The sequence below is a fragment of the Opisthorchis viverrini genome (genome assembly GCF_000715545.1).
Source record: "Opisthorchis viverrini unplaced genomic scaffold opera_v5_1, whole genome shotgun sequence".
Classification (NCBI taxonomy): Eukaryota; Metazoa; Platyhelminthes; class Trematoda; order Opisthorchiida; family Opisthorchiidae; genus Opisthorchis; species Opisthorchis viverrini.
Window position 1 is genome coordinate 4762714 of NW_008751657.1, and position 15495 is coordinate 4778208.

At 42.5% G+C, this 15495-nt stretch overlaps 2 protein-coding genes across 2 annotated transcripts in view; both read left to right on the forward strand.

The window, feature by feature from the left end:
• T265_00072 (hypothetical protein) overlaps positions 1–12562 on the forward strand; it is a gene marked incomplete at both ends in the record, with an annotated part of 99018 nt that extends 86456 nt beyond the window's left edge. The window contains 4 exons of the mRNA XM_009163729.1: positions 5632–5906; positions 6347–6537; positions 10489–10600; positions 11852–12562. Of these exons, the coding sequence (XP_009161993.1) occupies positions 5632–5906; positions 6347–6537; positions 10489–10600; positions 11852–12196 (923 nt within the window). The remainder of the gene's footprint in view (positions 1–5631; positions 5907–6346; positions 6538–10488; positions 10601–11851) is intronic.
• Positions 12563–14636: 2074 nt separating this feature from the next.
• On the forward strand, positions 14637–14888 carry T265_00073 (hypothetical protein; the record flags this gene model as incomplete). Its single annotated transcript, XM_009163730.1, has 1 exon — positions 14637–14888. The coding sequence occupies one exon, from the start codon at positions 14637–14639 to the stop codon at positions 14886–14888; it is 252 nt and encodes an 83-aa protein (XP_009161994.1).
• Positions 14889–15495: the final 607 nt, after the last annotated feature.

Sequence of the window (15495 nt, forward strand, 5' to 3'; positions counted from 1 at the left end):
ATTGGGTTTTCTTGGTGATATTTGACCGCGATATTTGGATAAAAACAATCTTCACCATCAACAGCACATCACTGGTGATCGAATTCTGATGGTTCACTGGATAGCTCTTCAAAATTGACTGTTGCACGATGAGGCAGTGCTTGTAGACTACATGAGGCCCCTATCAATAAGCTTGCTTCATTTGCTTGATTTGAGGCTGATATCTTTGATAAACTGTTCTCAATCGGAGACCAGTCTAGGTGTCTCCGATTAACAATGCCGCCTGTCAACAAAGACTAGGATACGAAATTCGTTTTAGATTTTTCTCTAATAAAGTGACGAACGGACACATGACTAAATGCAATATACAGAGGTTATTTTTTAAAAGATATTGGGATTTTCACGCATTAATTCCAACAAGAGGACCTCGAAGATAGACCCCTTTTTATAGCACATACTATTCTGAAGGGGTTACGGTGATACTCTTTGCTATTCACTATTAAGTAGACAGACGGCATTTAAGATACGTAACACACTCGTTCTGTGTACAAGAAAAACTAAATTTCTTTAGGGTTAAGCATTTCTTGTCCTTTCCTTCCTCCAACCTTAGGGCACAGTATGCGTGAGCAGTCACATTGGAATTGCTGAAATTATCTTATCTAGCAATGTGGGTTGTCCAACACCAAAACCCGGAGGAGACATCCACCCAAACAGAAAACACACCATACCATTATTTTCCGGAAAAAAGAACGAGATTTGATGCATTATCTTCACTCCACGCAGGAACACAATCCGTAGAATTTTTTCGTCTACTCCCACATTCACCCTCATTCAGTGATACTGACTGTCCAGGAAAAGATGCCAACTCACAGACTTGATTATCTACACACTAGTGGTGACTATTTCTACTTTGCTTTTGTGCTATCATCAACTTTAACGATTACGAAGTAAGTATTAGAAACTTAAGGTCTCTTTAAACACCAGGTCACACATCGGTGGCCATCCAGATTTTATTACGAGACTTGTTTACTTCCCAGTGGACTTGTTAAAGTAGAGTGAGAACAGGAAGGGTTTGTACAAGAGTGCAGCATACGTCAAGCAAGGGCCTGGACTATCCACTACGGAACCATGTGAATGTCGTCCACTATCAGACACAACGGCTCGGATGTTGTCAGTGCTTCAATAAATAGGTCTCCATCAAAATGGGACAGTGCGCAATCTTAATAGTCTTTGTAAGGCTTATCCTGGGCAAACAGATTTGGAGTAATTACGGAGGCGTAGGTGCATTCAGTAAAACTTTCAACAACACATTGGTGTGCCTTGACATCAGCTCAACTGCTCCGGCTGCAAACGGTTTCTTTTCCCACAGTCGAAAACTCCCACTCACAGCCCCATCGCTGCTACAGAAGGTGCACGCAGGTATCTCACATACGATAACACTCCCTTGAAACTATGGGTGCGACGGCTCAGATCACCGTCTTGCTAGGCGATAGTGACGGTTAGATCGTTACAAATATCCATGGTACCATGTGTACGGTTTTCTGTTAGGAAAGATTATCCCAACTCCAACTGTGACCACTTTGCTTTAATTCTGTGAGACTAGCCTTTCATCTTTTGAAGGATCACTTGTCCACCGATTAGTAAAAAGCCATGTTGAATGGTCTGGAAGAATCACGCAAAAAATTGGTTGGAAGTGGTTTCTTGCAAGTATTTGTTTTTGAAGGATAAAACTGTCTGTTTTCATCAGTTCTTCTTTACCCGACAGACAAATTCAGGTGACCGAACATTGGCGGCCTGTTCTGCAAGGTAGACTTTTCTACACAGAAACTTGTTACTTGATTATGCTCTGCAAGTTAGACGAAGATGTCACTTTTAAATGCAAACCTCCTGCAAAGGTGTTCTCTCCAGTAGTAGACAGTCGAAGTTGCACAACCATAATCTCACCGCTACGTAGAAGCTTGAAAACTAGAATACTATTTAGTGGTGACAAACTATCGGATCAGTGTCAGCATCTGACAAGGATATAACATAATTGTATGGATTTAGTTGCTTTAGATGGCCTAGATTCTAAAGCTGCTGCTCAGGGCTGCTGGTCAGAGCCACAGGTTTTTGGTACAACTGTACATGGTGTTCTTAATCCCATGGCTTCCTAAAGGAGTTTCCTAACTAGTGCTTTGACAATGGTTTTCATAGTGGATAAGGTGGACCTTTATGGGGAACTGCATCTAAGATCGCTGGAGGGTTGACATAATAATAAAGCATGAGATTTGGTGCATTGTATAAATTGTTCTCAGAATTTTGAGTACTCACACAGCTACTAAATTGTACGATCGATAGAGAGTTTTTCTTCCAAAAAGCAGTACATTCCAGCTATGAGTGGTCTTCAATGGGAAAATATTGTTTATTGCTACCAGGTCTCCGCTTTACCAGTTTCATCAAATTTTGTCCGTTCAGGTGACTCACTTCGCATAACAATTTATCAAACCTATTTTTGCATGCGGAATTTTGAGCTGTGGTGGAAATATATCGGTGGTAGTTATCCTAGACGGATGTGCCAGTCAACAACATTTGATCACCGGCTACCAGAGAGAAAGTGGTTTGAATGGGGTAAAATATGGTCCTTTGGACAGAATCAGCGACCAAACAACCAAAAGGCTGTTTAGAAGCACCAACCTGCCTAAGCATGGGGGCATAACAGTGACCATAGTCACTTCCTCTTTTGCATCAAGTTGCTACGTTATGCACCAATTCCTTCAACTTGAACCGAGAAGTGTACTTCTCTCAAATAAGCCAAGGTTCACTGGTTTGTGCTCAGCACCTGGATTACTGGACTTAAATAGATGGCCAACCAGTAAACCGGAGATAAGATGAACCATCCCTTGGTAGATGGAGTAGCAGTTAATCAAAAATATCAGTAAACGCACCCGGAGTGACACCTTGGTAATTCTGCAAAGGTATGAAAGAAGCCTAGGTTTGCCAACTTGTCCGGTTTTACTCAGGCATACATTCCAAGAAGCCAGGTACTTGTACTTATACAGGATGCTTTATGGCTTTTTTGCGTGACCAGCCCAAGTTTGTGCTTTGGTATGCGCTGTATCTTAAAGCTTATCAGGCCTGTGTGGTTAATAGGCCACTAGTCTTTTACGTGAAAGGCAATTATTTCGCGTGATCTTAAACTGATCTTGTAGCCCATGGAAGGGTATGGTAGAAAAAATATTTCAGCTCTCTTTTCGTCAGGTTCTCACTCTTCAAATGAAAGTAGATGAGCGGCTTCGGAATGCAGTTATCGACCATTCGTTACATGTGAACTAGCGTCATGCAACATCAGGAGACAACTCCTGCCCCTATTGTTGGCATATTTGTGAACTTCGACTTTCCGAGTTCGGTTTGTAATGTGTGCAGGTTTGTGATTGAAAACTGTCGTGCATTCTTGTGTACCTTTACTGTTTCGTTGCTTCGCAGCAGCTAGGCGCAACGTAACAGTCCAGTTTGCCGCAAACGTGGTGTTCACGCGCAGAATTTGGACGCTGCGCAGCGCTTGTATGTGCTAACAAATGGCGTCTATCTTCCAATTCAAAGGACTGAGCAAAGCGTAGTTTTTTAGACATATTGTTAAGTTTAATGCAGGGCAGCTGTTGTTGTGACACCAAAGTTGACCGAAAAAAGAACAAATGATTTGAAATCTGAACGAAGTGGGCGTGCTGTCGAGACAACGCCGCGGTTCGCAGCTTTATTTACGCCCATTAAATCATTCAATATTAAAAATGAGTATGTAAGATTTGTTGACCATAGTGAATCGTGGTATTCAGGCAACAGCTTTAGCAGAAGAGTTGACCGTCTCGTCGGAACTCGGCATGTGCGCCGTCTCTCGGAACCCAAAATATTTCCGTACAAGTCACACGAATAATATTTGGACAAAGCTGGGGGCATGTGCGCCGTCTCTCGGAACCCAAAACATTTCCGTACAAGTCACATGAATAATATTTGGACAGAAATGTGATTTAGTTTTATACCAAAGCAATTCTGAAGTCGGCAGGGCTGACCCTGCGAGTGTCTTTTTAGTCGTGGAGGGTTTGATAGCGTCGGCGGTATTTTTGTAAAGCCCAAGCTATTAACCTTGATGTGAAGTGTCTATCTGTTCACTGAATTAAGAGCTTCCGTGCGATTCCGTTTTTTTTGGCATTTTCTTGCGGCTTAACTATCTTAAATATAAGGTCTATCGGGTTGCATTCGCTCCAAAAAGTCCACTTCTTTTCCCATAAAACGTTTACTCCAGAATATCAGCGTTAAGTTCTTTGAGCGGAAAACGTGCCAGGATTTATCCTTTCCTACAAACAAGGCATATTCCTTGATAATTGTTCATTTTCCCTCGGCTCTTCTTTTATTTGGAAACCGGTATGACTTTCGCATTTACGATTATTCCTGGAACATTTTTCGTTTTGCGGATTGTGCGTTACAAAAGAAGTATTTTGCTTTCATTTAGTCCCATCCAAGCCGAACACTTTATTAAATGGTCCGTCTTTTCCAAAGGGTATTGCATTTTTCAATTTAATCGTCGCTCTACACAGAAAGTTTCCGCACTCAAAAGAACTTTATGCTGGAAAAATGGGTGGAGGCCACAGCAGTTCCGGACAGTTTATAAAAAGTTCGTGGTTAATTTAAAGAGTGCACCTAGTGAATGCGTAATAGAACATGGCAACCGCATGATGAGTAGCAATGAAAATTCGTACTGAGATTGTGAGGAGGATCACGTGGACGAGCAAATGTGGCTTCAACAGTGTCCAGGCCGATGCGTAAACAGAATGGATTATTAAAAAAACTAGATGGATAATCGGGCCTAAATTCAAATTCTGGGTTGTCCCACCTTAGTAATAAAACCATCTCCATCCATCTATCCAGGTGATGAGTACAGCTTCCCCTCAAGGGTCACGCTCAGTCAAGTTACGCAAGGCCTGAGATAGCCGGAGGTAAGTTTTAGGCGTATAACGTAAGTACGGGCTGATGACAATCTTAATGGGTCCATATACGGTTGAAATCAGGGCTGTTCAATTCACTGGTATCCAGCTGGCCTTTTAAGCTGATTTCTGACTGTTCTAGACATTTGTCTTGTTACAATGGTCTACAAAATCGACATGCTGCTTGCTGTTTATTCAACGTTATTCTCCCATGTTGCGGACTTGTACGTGTCCACCTGTATTCTTACAACCACAGGTAAGCATCACTGGCACGTGATTACTGTGATCAACACATCAGCTCACATTTGCGAATCTCGTTTATTTCTTCAGGGTGACGGTTAATGATGGATCACCCCCAGACGGAAGTACGACTCAATATTTATCAAGAAAAGTTAGCTTACAGTACAATAGAAGTAGGTCCACATCGGTGACAGCCTTTTCATTGGGAAAGTGCGTATCAACAAACACATTCGTCTACTTTATTGCTGACCCAAGGAGACACCCTCCTGCAGTTGCGATTATCGGATAAGCAAACCACCAGAATAGCCAGGAGAAAATGGTCAAGCGTGATTACTAAGTTACCTGAGTATTTGAAGAAAAACATTGAATCGTATAGGTAAAAGTAGAAGCATAACTGGCATAATGTTACTTCCTCAGCTGTATCTAAACATAAGCTACTTTCCGTTTTCAACTACAGATATTCTCTTCCCAAAGCTTTTTAATCCCGAAGCTGCCTCCCTTCAAGAGCAGTGGAAGGAAATAATCGAGAATGCTCGGTACTGGCTTCTACATTCTTGCTCCAGCGAGACACTGCGTCAGCAGCTGCAAGTTCTGCACGAAAAAATACTGGACATTGCCGGCTCTGTTCGTCAATTGTCTAACAGGATGCCACGACAGGATGTAAATAACCCGAAAAATGAATCCGAAGATCCTTGGACAAGCGAACATGCCTCGATCCAAAACATGATACAGGTAACGAAATATATAGATGAATTGGTTGTGGAAACCGTCCATGAGAATCGACAATGACGTGTGACCTTGTTATGAAATATTACGTATAAAGAACGACGTGGTACACCCTACCTCGTTCAAATTTAGGCGTTAGACCACTCAGCTTTCCATAGTGTGGAGAGAAATTATTGTCTTTCCTCTCCTCAATTTTCTGTTGGACTTACAAATTTTGCTTCAACTGTCGACCTCAGAGGGTCATAGAACAGTACTCAATAGTGTGTGCTGTTACTTCATAACAGTGAAAGTTGAGACAACTTTCTTGTGCAGCAGTAACCAGATAACTCCATGAAGTCTGTGTTACACTCAGTGCAGGACGCTGTGTCGGGACTTTGTAAAATTTATTCAAAGAACCAGTAAATGCGCTCTCTCTAATGACAACTTCTACTCTGCTTGCACTGTAGAGATACCTCTCCGAACTGAGACGCCTGAGTGGACAAATGCAGCGGCTTTATGGAAAGTTCGAGCGGCGCTTTTTCCGACAACAGCACATGTCACTGGCAGAGGATGCAGTTCGCACGTTTGCCATAACCAACTCAGAACTTCGAGGACAACTGGAGTGTCTTAACTCGCAGCTTTTAGCAACCCAGGAAAGGTAAATTACATTTGTCAGTGTGCCAACCGTTCAAAAACCTCAGAAGACATCTTGTAATTTTTAAGCGATATTTAAAGATTAATGAGAAGTGATACCTACTCAAACCTTTACTTTCATGTTAATAACAGGCTTAAAAAATCAAGTGTTATAGATGTGAGTCGCCAAAGACCAACTAACCAGCAACATTCGACGCTTTACTTATGAAACATCCGGGGGCCTCTCTGTTTGTTAAGGTTTGGGAAATAATGAGTTTGTATATATCATTCCAAACGCCAGTGTGTTTTGTAGCAAGTAAGAAAAAATCAAACCAACCAGAAGATATGTGTACAGCATATGCAGAAAGTCTTTCCGTAATTACCTAATCGATGCAACCTAAGTTTTTTCCAAAAGTGACCGCCCTCGATTCCATGGTGAATCTAGCTCGTTCTCAATTAAGACCATCACATTTCACACAGAACTAGCTCTGTCAGCTGTTTGGGCTACAAACATAGTCAAGTAGGGTCGAGTTGCAAACGAACGGATCAAGAAACCTAGCATCATTGGAACGCTCGGTAAGCATGTGAGCGCTTTCTGCTTTGCTGTGAATGAACTTACCGAAACCCGTCTCAAGGTTTGGTCATCCCCATATAGGGTCCTGCTCAAATACATAAGTTTTAATCGCTGAGAAGCTTGATCCCTCCAGTAGAGCAGCCGTTAAGTCCCCCCTCGAACATTTGATATCTTTCCTGCACAGTTTTGATTAAACTGGTTTTCTACAGAAGTGCTTAGAAAGTACGTCCGGTCAGCTAGAGATGGGTGCTTTTCAGAAATCTTGCCCGCAAGTAGTAGAACTCATTTACTTGCTATATCTTAATGTCTCAAAAACGTTAACTGCCACATTAACAGAGCGGATTCCGAAGCTTTGAAAAACGCCACCATGAAAAGTGGTAGAGGCCACCGCGCAGAAATGTCATCCCTGAAGAACAGTATAGATTTCGCTACAAACGGCCAGTAAAGCACCGATTTTCTTCTGAAACTAGCCATCCACCCTAAAAGATACTGTCTTGGACCACACACACATAACCAGTATCATGACGATGACAGAAGTAAATATGATGGTTGGATGTGCACAACACCCGTCGGTTTACCATTGAGGAAGTAACCATGAAAACTTACTTAGTTTGGTAGGCTAATTGAGACTAAAATGGGGCGGTCTCCATCTGTAACAGGTATTACACGCTAATTCAACAAATAATGTAGCTTGGGACGTCAGGAAGTCAGCGGTATTCAACGTTCGAGAGGATGTAGCGACGGCACACGTCGGTTCTGAAACGTGCAGATATACGGACTGGTATTGATGAATCCACACGGTATACACAGCACACATGCGAACAGGTCGGGTGGGACAGAAAAGAACACCGGAGCGTGGCAACGACACACGTGTATTAAACCGAAACCGAAACGGGAAGACGGGGATACAAAGTCAGGTCAAGGTCAATCAGGGGGGGGTGTACAAGAGGGTTACTCTTTCCTGCCCGGGGCTCGTGGTAGCTCGTCCGTGATACCTGCAATAGGGGGAGAGAGAGAGGCACACATAAGGTCATATGAGAGACATGCAAGCAGATACAGTCGAGTTTCAAATGCGTTACACTAGCCAAGTACAGACAAAGCGCCTATTCCACAACACTGACCTCTAAATTAGGTTCAATCAGTATTTCCACCGCAGCGATGATTCTCACATTCATGACACCACGGAGTGTACCTTTGAAAACTTGTCACTTACTCAAGTGTTCGGTTCACGAGTTGCGGCCAACAAAAGTACTGTTAGTAAGACTTCAAGCAAGCGTTGTTCCGCCGGTAGATAATTGTAGAATTCGTGGCAGGTGTATTCACATCGTTCTCGCACTGTTATGAGTTAACTGGAATAATACGATAAGTAGATGGTTCAAACAAGCCATTTGAGCATAAAAGCTGGTGGTTTAACAATGACGTGTGAAGATTTTACTTGGTCACGCATCGAACAGCTCAAAAGGATTATGCCACTTTTCCATGCCCTGGTATTCTCAAATAACAATGGTATTTCTTCACTTTCTCATTCCGTTTGAAATAAACTGGACAGTCACTGTTTCAAAGGTGGATGAAATAGGTCAACCCTAACAAGTTTTCTGTGAGGTGCTCCACATGCCTTACACGCCTTGTCTCATTAAGATTCCACATACTGATTCTCACCTAGTCTCGACAGTTGTAGTCATGAATCAGAGTAAATTGTAAGAACTGCACAATGTGATGGGGCTACGCACACGACAAACTACTCCGGAAAATTCCATAAAAATATCCAACTTGAGAAACATTTATTGATTTCAGATTTCTGCATGCCTAAGGTTTTTCCCTGGCTATGAATGGTTATATATAGTTTAACTTATCTTTACATTAAAAAAAGAGCCGCATATAGTACCGGGGAGAAACAGTACATTCAGTGCTGCCATGAGCTTTTGAAAAAAATAATTTTTTGGTTGATAGTTTTGTGATCTCTCTTTCCAGTTAACACACGTCGATAGTTTATACAACCAAAATAGTACGATGCATACAGGCAAAATGAATACATAGAGAATTTTGTATAAGAGCACGAGATTTGTGTACGTCACAGCCGAGTGGTCTTTGGGACCAGCTATCACCCGATGAGTCCATGAAAGGCACATTTACAGTACAAACACTTCCTGGTTGCACGTATTGCAGTTGCCCTATTGGGGGACATCTATTGATATCCAAAGGGTATCGATAGGAAGATGGGGTTTTGTAAAAATATTTTCAATGCTGTGTTTGTTGTATGATGAGCCAATCAGACGACTTTTATCAGCCCAAATGTCACCCAGTCAAGGTGAAAAATTTGATACAGCCAAAACAGGACAAAGTTCTGTGTCTCTTTTCAAAACAGCAGTCTTATGCGCCATATGCATTTTTCTGTAAAATAACAGGCAAAGGAATAGACTACCGTGCATCGACAGTTTATATTTGAGATGTAGGAGCACCAGGTGAATAGTGGTTGACCACACTTTGGGCGAAACGGTCAGAAAAGTTTGCTACCAAGTCACATAGTATGTAGTCACTTGTCCTTTGAAAATGAGACTCAGAAAATAGATGTCCTTTCTATCGTGAAGCTGTCCCTGCAGTGAGTTTCGAGAAGCAAGCTTGCAAGCAGCTGAAAATGCGCTTTAAATCCACTCCTAAATTAGACTTCCCTCACAATGTCGGTAAACTTCTGAATTAGATCTGTTTCCCTTTCATACGGATGGAGTTGTTGAGTTAAGAGTACTGCGTCGTCCATACCAGACCTTAACCTGAATAGATTCTCTTTGCAATTGTGCACCCAGTGTTAGAATGGGCTAAATGTGTTTCGTTGAAATAGGTTCAAACACTCATGAGTTTCCTTCGAATCATTTCACTAGGTGTCCATATTGTACACAATAACATTCATTTTGTAAACAAGGATTAAGGAATGTATTGAGTACTTTGTGTCACGATTCGCTGGCTTCAGACAGTGTAGCATGCGGAGCGTTCACTGCGTTGGGAGTTATTGAAGAGCTGCTGAATTAGAGTACGCAACACAGTATTGAATATGCTTGGCCAGTTTTCCGGTTTCTCAAAGCAAACGAGGATAAACTATGTAATGCTTGCAAACTATAAACTCGAAGCTTTTCCATCTCCGAATCAGTGTTTCACTCACCCTACCGATTTTGTTTGCGTCTACTGATGCGATACAAAATTCTCCTCCATTCATGCCAGCTTGGTGCAATCAGAAATTATACGGTTCTACTGCAGAAAGTGTAAAGTAACTGGTAACAGTGTGACCCAAACGTGACCTCATATTGCCTACTCAATTAGGATAAAGAGGAAAAACGGCAGTCATCGTTTGGTTTCTGTCATTTCATAAGTGCTCATCCTTATTAAACAACGTTTAAATCTTTCCTAAAGACTTACCCGAGTCACCCGGGTGGACGTTTCCAGGAGAACATCGAGCAATCTGTCAACCAGTCGTTCTTCCCAATACCGGTCAGATGTATCCGAGGGAGCGTCCCCGAAAAGGGTATGTCATTCGAACAAACAACCTTCATTATCTTTCTTATCATCCAATGCCGGTTTTCTAAACCCAACTGCTAACCATGAGCATGTTGGTGCATGAATTAGGAACCTATCATTTTGTACACAATTAGATATATTTGAACTTTTCATGTGGTTGACGGAAACTCGGGGACTGCGCCTATCTGATGAGCCCCAAGCAGGGCGAAACCGGTCGTGGGCTGTCGAAGAGTTTTCAGCAACCTTGTGAGTAGTTTCCTTTATGAAGATTTTCATAAGAAACTTCAGCAAACTTCTTCTTATTGGTGAATTAACTTGGGACAATAATATCGCGTAATATTCTCCATTACTTATGGGTCAATTAGAAGGAACGAACCCAAACTGTTCCCTACAGATGGAGAGTTAGTGAATAGTCGTAATGTGGTAACCAATGCTATAATACCAGCTGCTATGATCCGAATGGACATTGAATTAGGGTGCCGCAAGAAATTTAGACTTTAGTTCAGCACTGCTTAGATCTATACTACCCACTTTGATACAAATTTTACTCGGAGCTTATTCTTTACCGGCGAAATACTTGCTACAACTATTTGTCTGGCTGGTGACAAGCTTAATTGGATTTACCTAAGAGCGAATATGAAAAGAACGGGGGAAATTACCTTAGGAAACTTTAGACTTCACTGAAAAGCCGGTAACATCATTTTATCTGCTACAGTAAGTTGGCCTGCAGTAAATCGTGCGGGTGATTTGGCGCTCTGGCAAGGTTAGGGTCAGTTAACGACATTTTTGTTGCACAGGCGCGGCTTTACAATCGCTAGAATGCTTTTGCGTGGAAAGAACAAAGCCGGAGATTTCAGGATCTCCCTGCCCTTGTAAAACGCCCTAACATCTGTTTTTCCGAGGTAATTGTATCCGACGCATGAAATTGTGAATGCCTCTTCTCAGTTAATTCACCACCAGCGCCCAAAGCAGAGACCGCTCCTCTTGCCATCGCCTGAGATTCGTTGTCCGTAGGCCAACTTATGAAGTGGCTTGTTAATCTTTTCTCAGTGAATAAAATGAAACAGGGCCTTAAGTTTTTGCTACAGACATTTGTGTTTATGTCAGACAATTGATATGAGCGTCGCAATGTCAAAATATTAGCGCTCTCCTTTTATGTATTCTTTTTCATCAAAATTGTGGGGCAGTCTCTAAACTTGATTGACGCTCCACCGTGTCATCTGAATCTTGATACAAGTTGTCCTTCGTTTACTACCAGATCTGTACCTGCTGCGTGGGTTGCGAAGACGTCGCCTACCTCGGACCGTATTCTTCCAGACCACCACCAAAAACCACCTGGTACGGGAAGCACATTACAAAATGTGGCCGCAGATACATTATTGTCCTAGTGGCGGGTGGTCTGGTGTTCCTGTCGTGTTTGTGTTGCTACATTATGATGAAAGTAGCTTCCTGTGACTCGTCTCCCGAAACCTGGAGAGCAGTATTTATCATTCTTGGAGAGTGGTTTCCTTTTTTATTTGATACTTCCCCCTTTCCATGCCCACTAAGACGAGAACGTTTATCAGGCATTTTGGACTACACGTATGGTTCTAGCCCTATCTGAACATCCGTTCCTTTTTGATCGTCCTTTGACCATCTGTACACAAATTCAGTGAACCTCTTGACAAGTGAATCATCTGTGAAAAATCATCTTATCGGCACCAATGCGTGTATATGTGCAATCCTCAGTCCCTACGTTGCCTTAAGTTTATCGAGACACTTTTTCATACTGTGGTTTTTACTTCTTTCTTACCAGTGTTCTCCGTGCGAGTTACTCAAAGCATCCCTAATTTGCATGCAATCTTCACTCATATTTCTGCATGATTAAATATAGCCTATAGATTTTTCGACGCTATTCAGCGGTGCAGACGTGAATGTGGTATTCATTCTTTGAAAATTTGTCCGCTAGAAGTATTCGAATAAAGATGAATGAACAGAAAACTTCTTCTTACAAATGGTTCTACATCATGAAGGCTAAGTTTTGTCAATCTCAAAAATGCGATTCCTCAGATAATTCGCTCAGATGGGTACCCCGCTGAAGCAGCGGAAGGCGTACACAAGGATTCGAGGTCATATTGCTTTTTTCAGTACTGCACAACCAGCAACCGAACCTCAGGAATGTTGTGCAGTGATTCAAGCCAGAGAAATCTCAATACATATCCTCTTAAGAGGGGAAATATTATGGAAAGAGAGTTTCTTCATTGATATCCCCCGTTCAGGGGAACAAACGTCCGTCCCCCAATATGACTGATTTGACGCTCAAACGAAAAAATGACACCACAGGCGCCTTGAACCACCAACCCCTATTTATTCATATATACCTGGAATTTTTCCATCAAACCGGGCCACTCGTTAGCAATCAAGTAGTTATTCGTACATATTTCCCTCGTAGGATCGTTTGCAAAACTAAAATTTCAGCTGAATGTGCAGCGAAATTCGGCCCTAATAGTTACAGTAAGAGCCTGTCGTTTCCGCCGGGTATCTTGTAAGTCACTCTGACTGAGGCGCGATGTTGCGAACCCACAAAACGGCTGGTTTGGGACATTGCCACCGATGCTTCCCCGCCATCCCCCCCAACTAGCACAAACTTGATAAGGCTAGCTGGCAACCATTGGATTGGCTCCCAGCCCACGCTACCAGTCACCTCCGTGAAAAATTACAAAACATATTCTGCGAACCCATGCCGAACTTCTGCCTCAACACTGAATAAAATTACCAAAAAGAGGTGAAGCTGTATAAATAATCTCTACAACTGATTTGGCCCATACTTTAGAGAAAGCCTTGGTACGCAAGTAGGCATCTTAGCCCATGTATAAATAGTGCGTGCCACTAGGTTGCTCTAACCAGACGACACGGGTAAATAGGTGAAAAAATGTCAAAACTTCTGCCCTGCAAAATCACACTCATCCTCAAGTTGACAGCTACGGATACTGTCAGCACAACTTTCCTCCAATTTAGTCTGACGTCTTCTGTCTTTCAAATGAAGAATCAAATAACAAACAAGTTAGACTAGTTGACCGGCGATCAGACCAATTTTCGTGATATTCCACAAAAACCCTTGGGTATGTGTGTACAAAAGTTGCATTCTTTCGCACGAGTTGTCATAGTATTCTCCATCACCTTCTTAAAATGGACAATCAGTCACAACTCTAAAAAATGGAACCAAGAAACATGTTTTAACCAACGGTTTTCTCTCCCCTAACACGCTGCTGAGAGCAAAAAAACGCAAAATGCTCTGGAATGTCCTGTTGTTCGGAATGCCGGTTTATTCATGTTGCCCCAAGGTTAAGACTTTTTTCAACAGAATTCGTTCCACGTGGCTCGCGCTCACAGTTACACAACCAAAAGAGTTTCACCCATATTGAATCGCGGTTGAAGCTCACTTTCAAGCTTTTCTACACTCTGTTGGCGGTGATAAAAAGCCGCTATCATACTCACTTTCAGGGAGTTATAAAGTTAATTTGCTGCTGTCTTTTGGGTTCAGTGATCTTCATGACGTTTATGTCAGAACAAAATGTATTGTCACTTGTTTCAAAATATGTACATCACCAACTACCCATTAAAGGTGTGCAGCTTGGGCACCCCAAACCCTGCACAAGAAATACCAGCAGGCTCAATGCACTGTTGTTGACGGCTACTGCTCAGTATGTCCTGAAAATTTTCCTTTTTACACGTCAATGTTCAGAGGTACATTAGAGGTCTTCCGTACTGTCTGTTGAGGAAGGACGGTCGAAGTGACCTAAACGCCCAGCTTACATTTAGCTAATAAACTCTCGAAATTTGTTTACTTCGAATTTATTGCCTTTATGGGGCGGGAGATCTGCGACTGTCCCGATGCCACCATAAAAATTGTACTGTGCTCTTTTCGGAATGACTTATCTTCTTGTGTGGTCCATTTGGTGGCTCATGATGATTGGCCCGCTTAGCCGCTGCCTCAGTGCGTGCACCCTACCGCTGCCCGCTTGCCAAAATGCTTTCCGTTTTTTACCTCTTCGACATCAGAAATGGATGGTGCCCTAAACCCACCTGACGCAAACTTCCCGGCCAAGTTAAATGCCACATTGTTAGCTCGTCTCTCTTATTCTTGTTTAGTCTACCCTCCGTCGCAGCCGCCAAAGTTCACCTGGCTTACTGGCGCAGGTTCATCCAACTATGGTACTCCTCCAATCACTTCTGATAGTGAAATCTACCTGAGTCGATTTCTAAAATACTCCGGCTTTTGCTTCAAATGTGCGTACCCTGGAACGAATGCGTAGCACTAAGAAGGTTGTACTCGGTCAAGATGACGCTTTACACATCTAAAATCAAAGCTTAAAGCCCGTTCCTTTACCTTTGAGAACTCCAGACTTGGGTTTAGTGCCCCTCACATCTTCGATCCTGGTTTAAACTACAAACCAGGAGTTTAAAAAGTGATATGGAAAATATCCATCAAAAATCACATTTTTCCCCATCACAGATTGCAAACTTGTCCCCTAGTTCAACAATAACTTTGTCAAGTCTGGCAACGATGGTTCTGTATGCTCGTTGATTTCTCCTACATTTAAATTTCACGACCAACTCCTTAGCATAGTAGCTGATATCCAAATGACCACTGCTGCCTTCAGCCACCTTCAAGGCCCCATTGTTAAACTCTACTTTCATCAGCTCTACCGGATTGGGCAACTTCAGACCAACTGCAGGAACTTACTTTGCCGGGACTCTCACAAGCAATTTTTAAGATTTGCGGAGACCGCTTGAGTTCAAAATCTCTTCATGCACATCAGAGCAGTTAACGTACTACCCATGCTCCTTTTCGCCGGGATAAGTGCCGCGTTCAATCTGGACAACAGGACAGTTCAGTGGTATCCAAGTGTCGTCCTATTG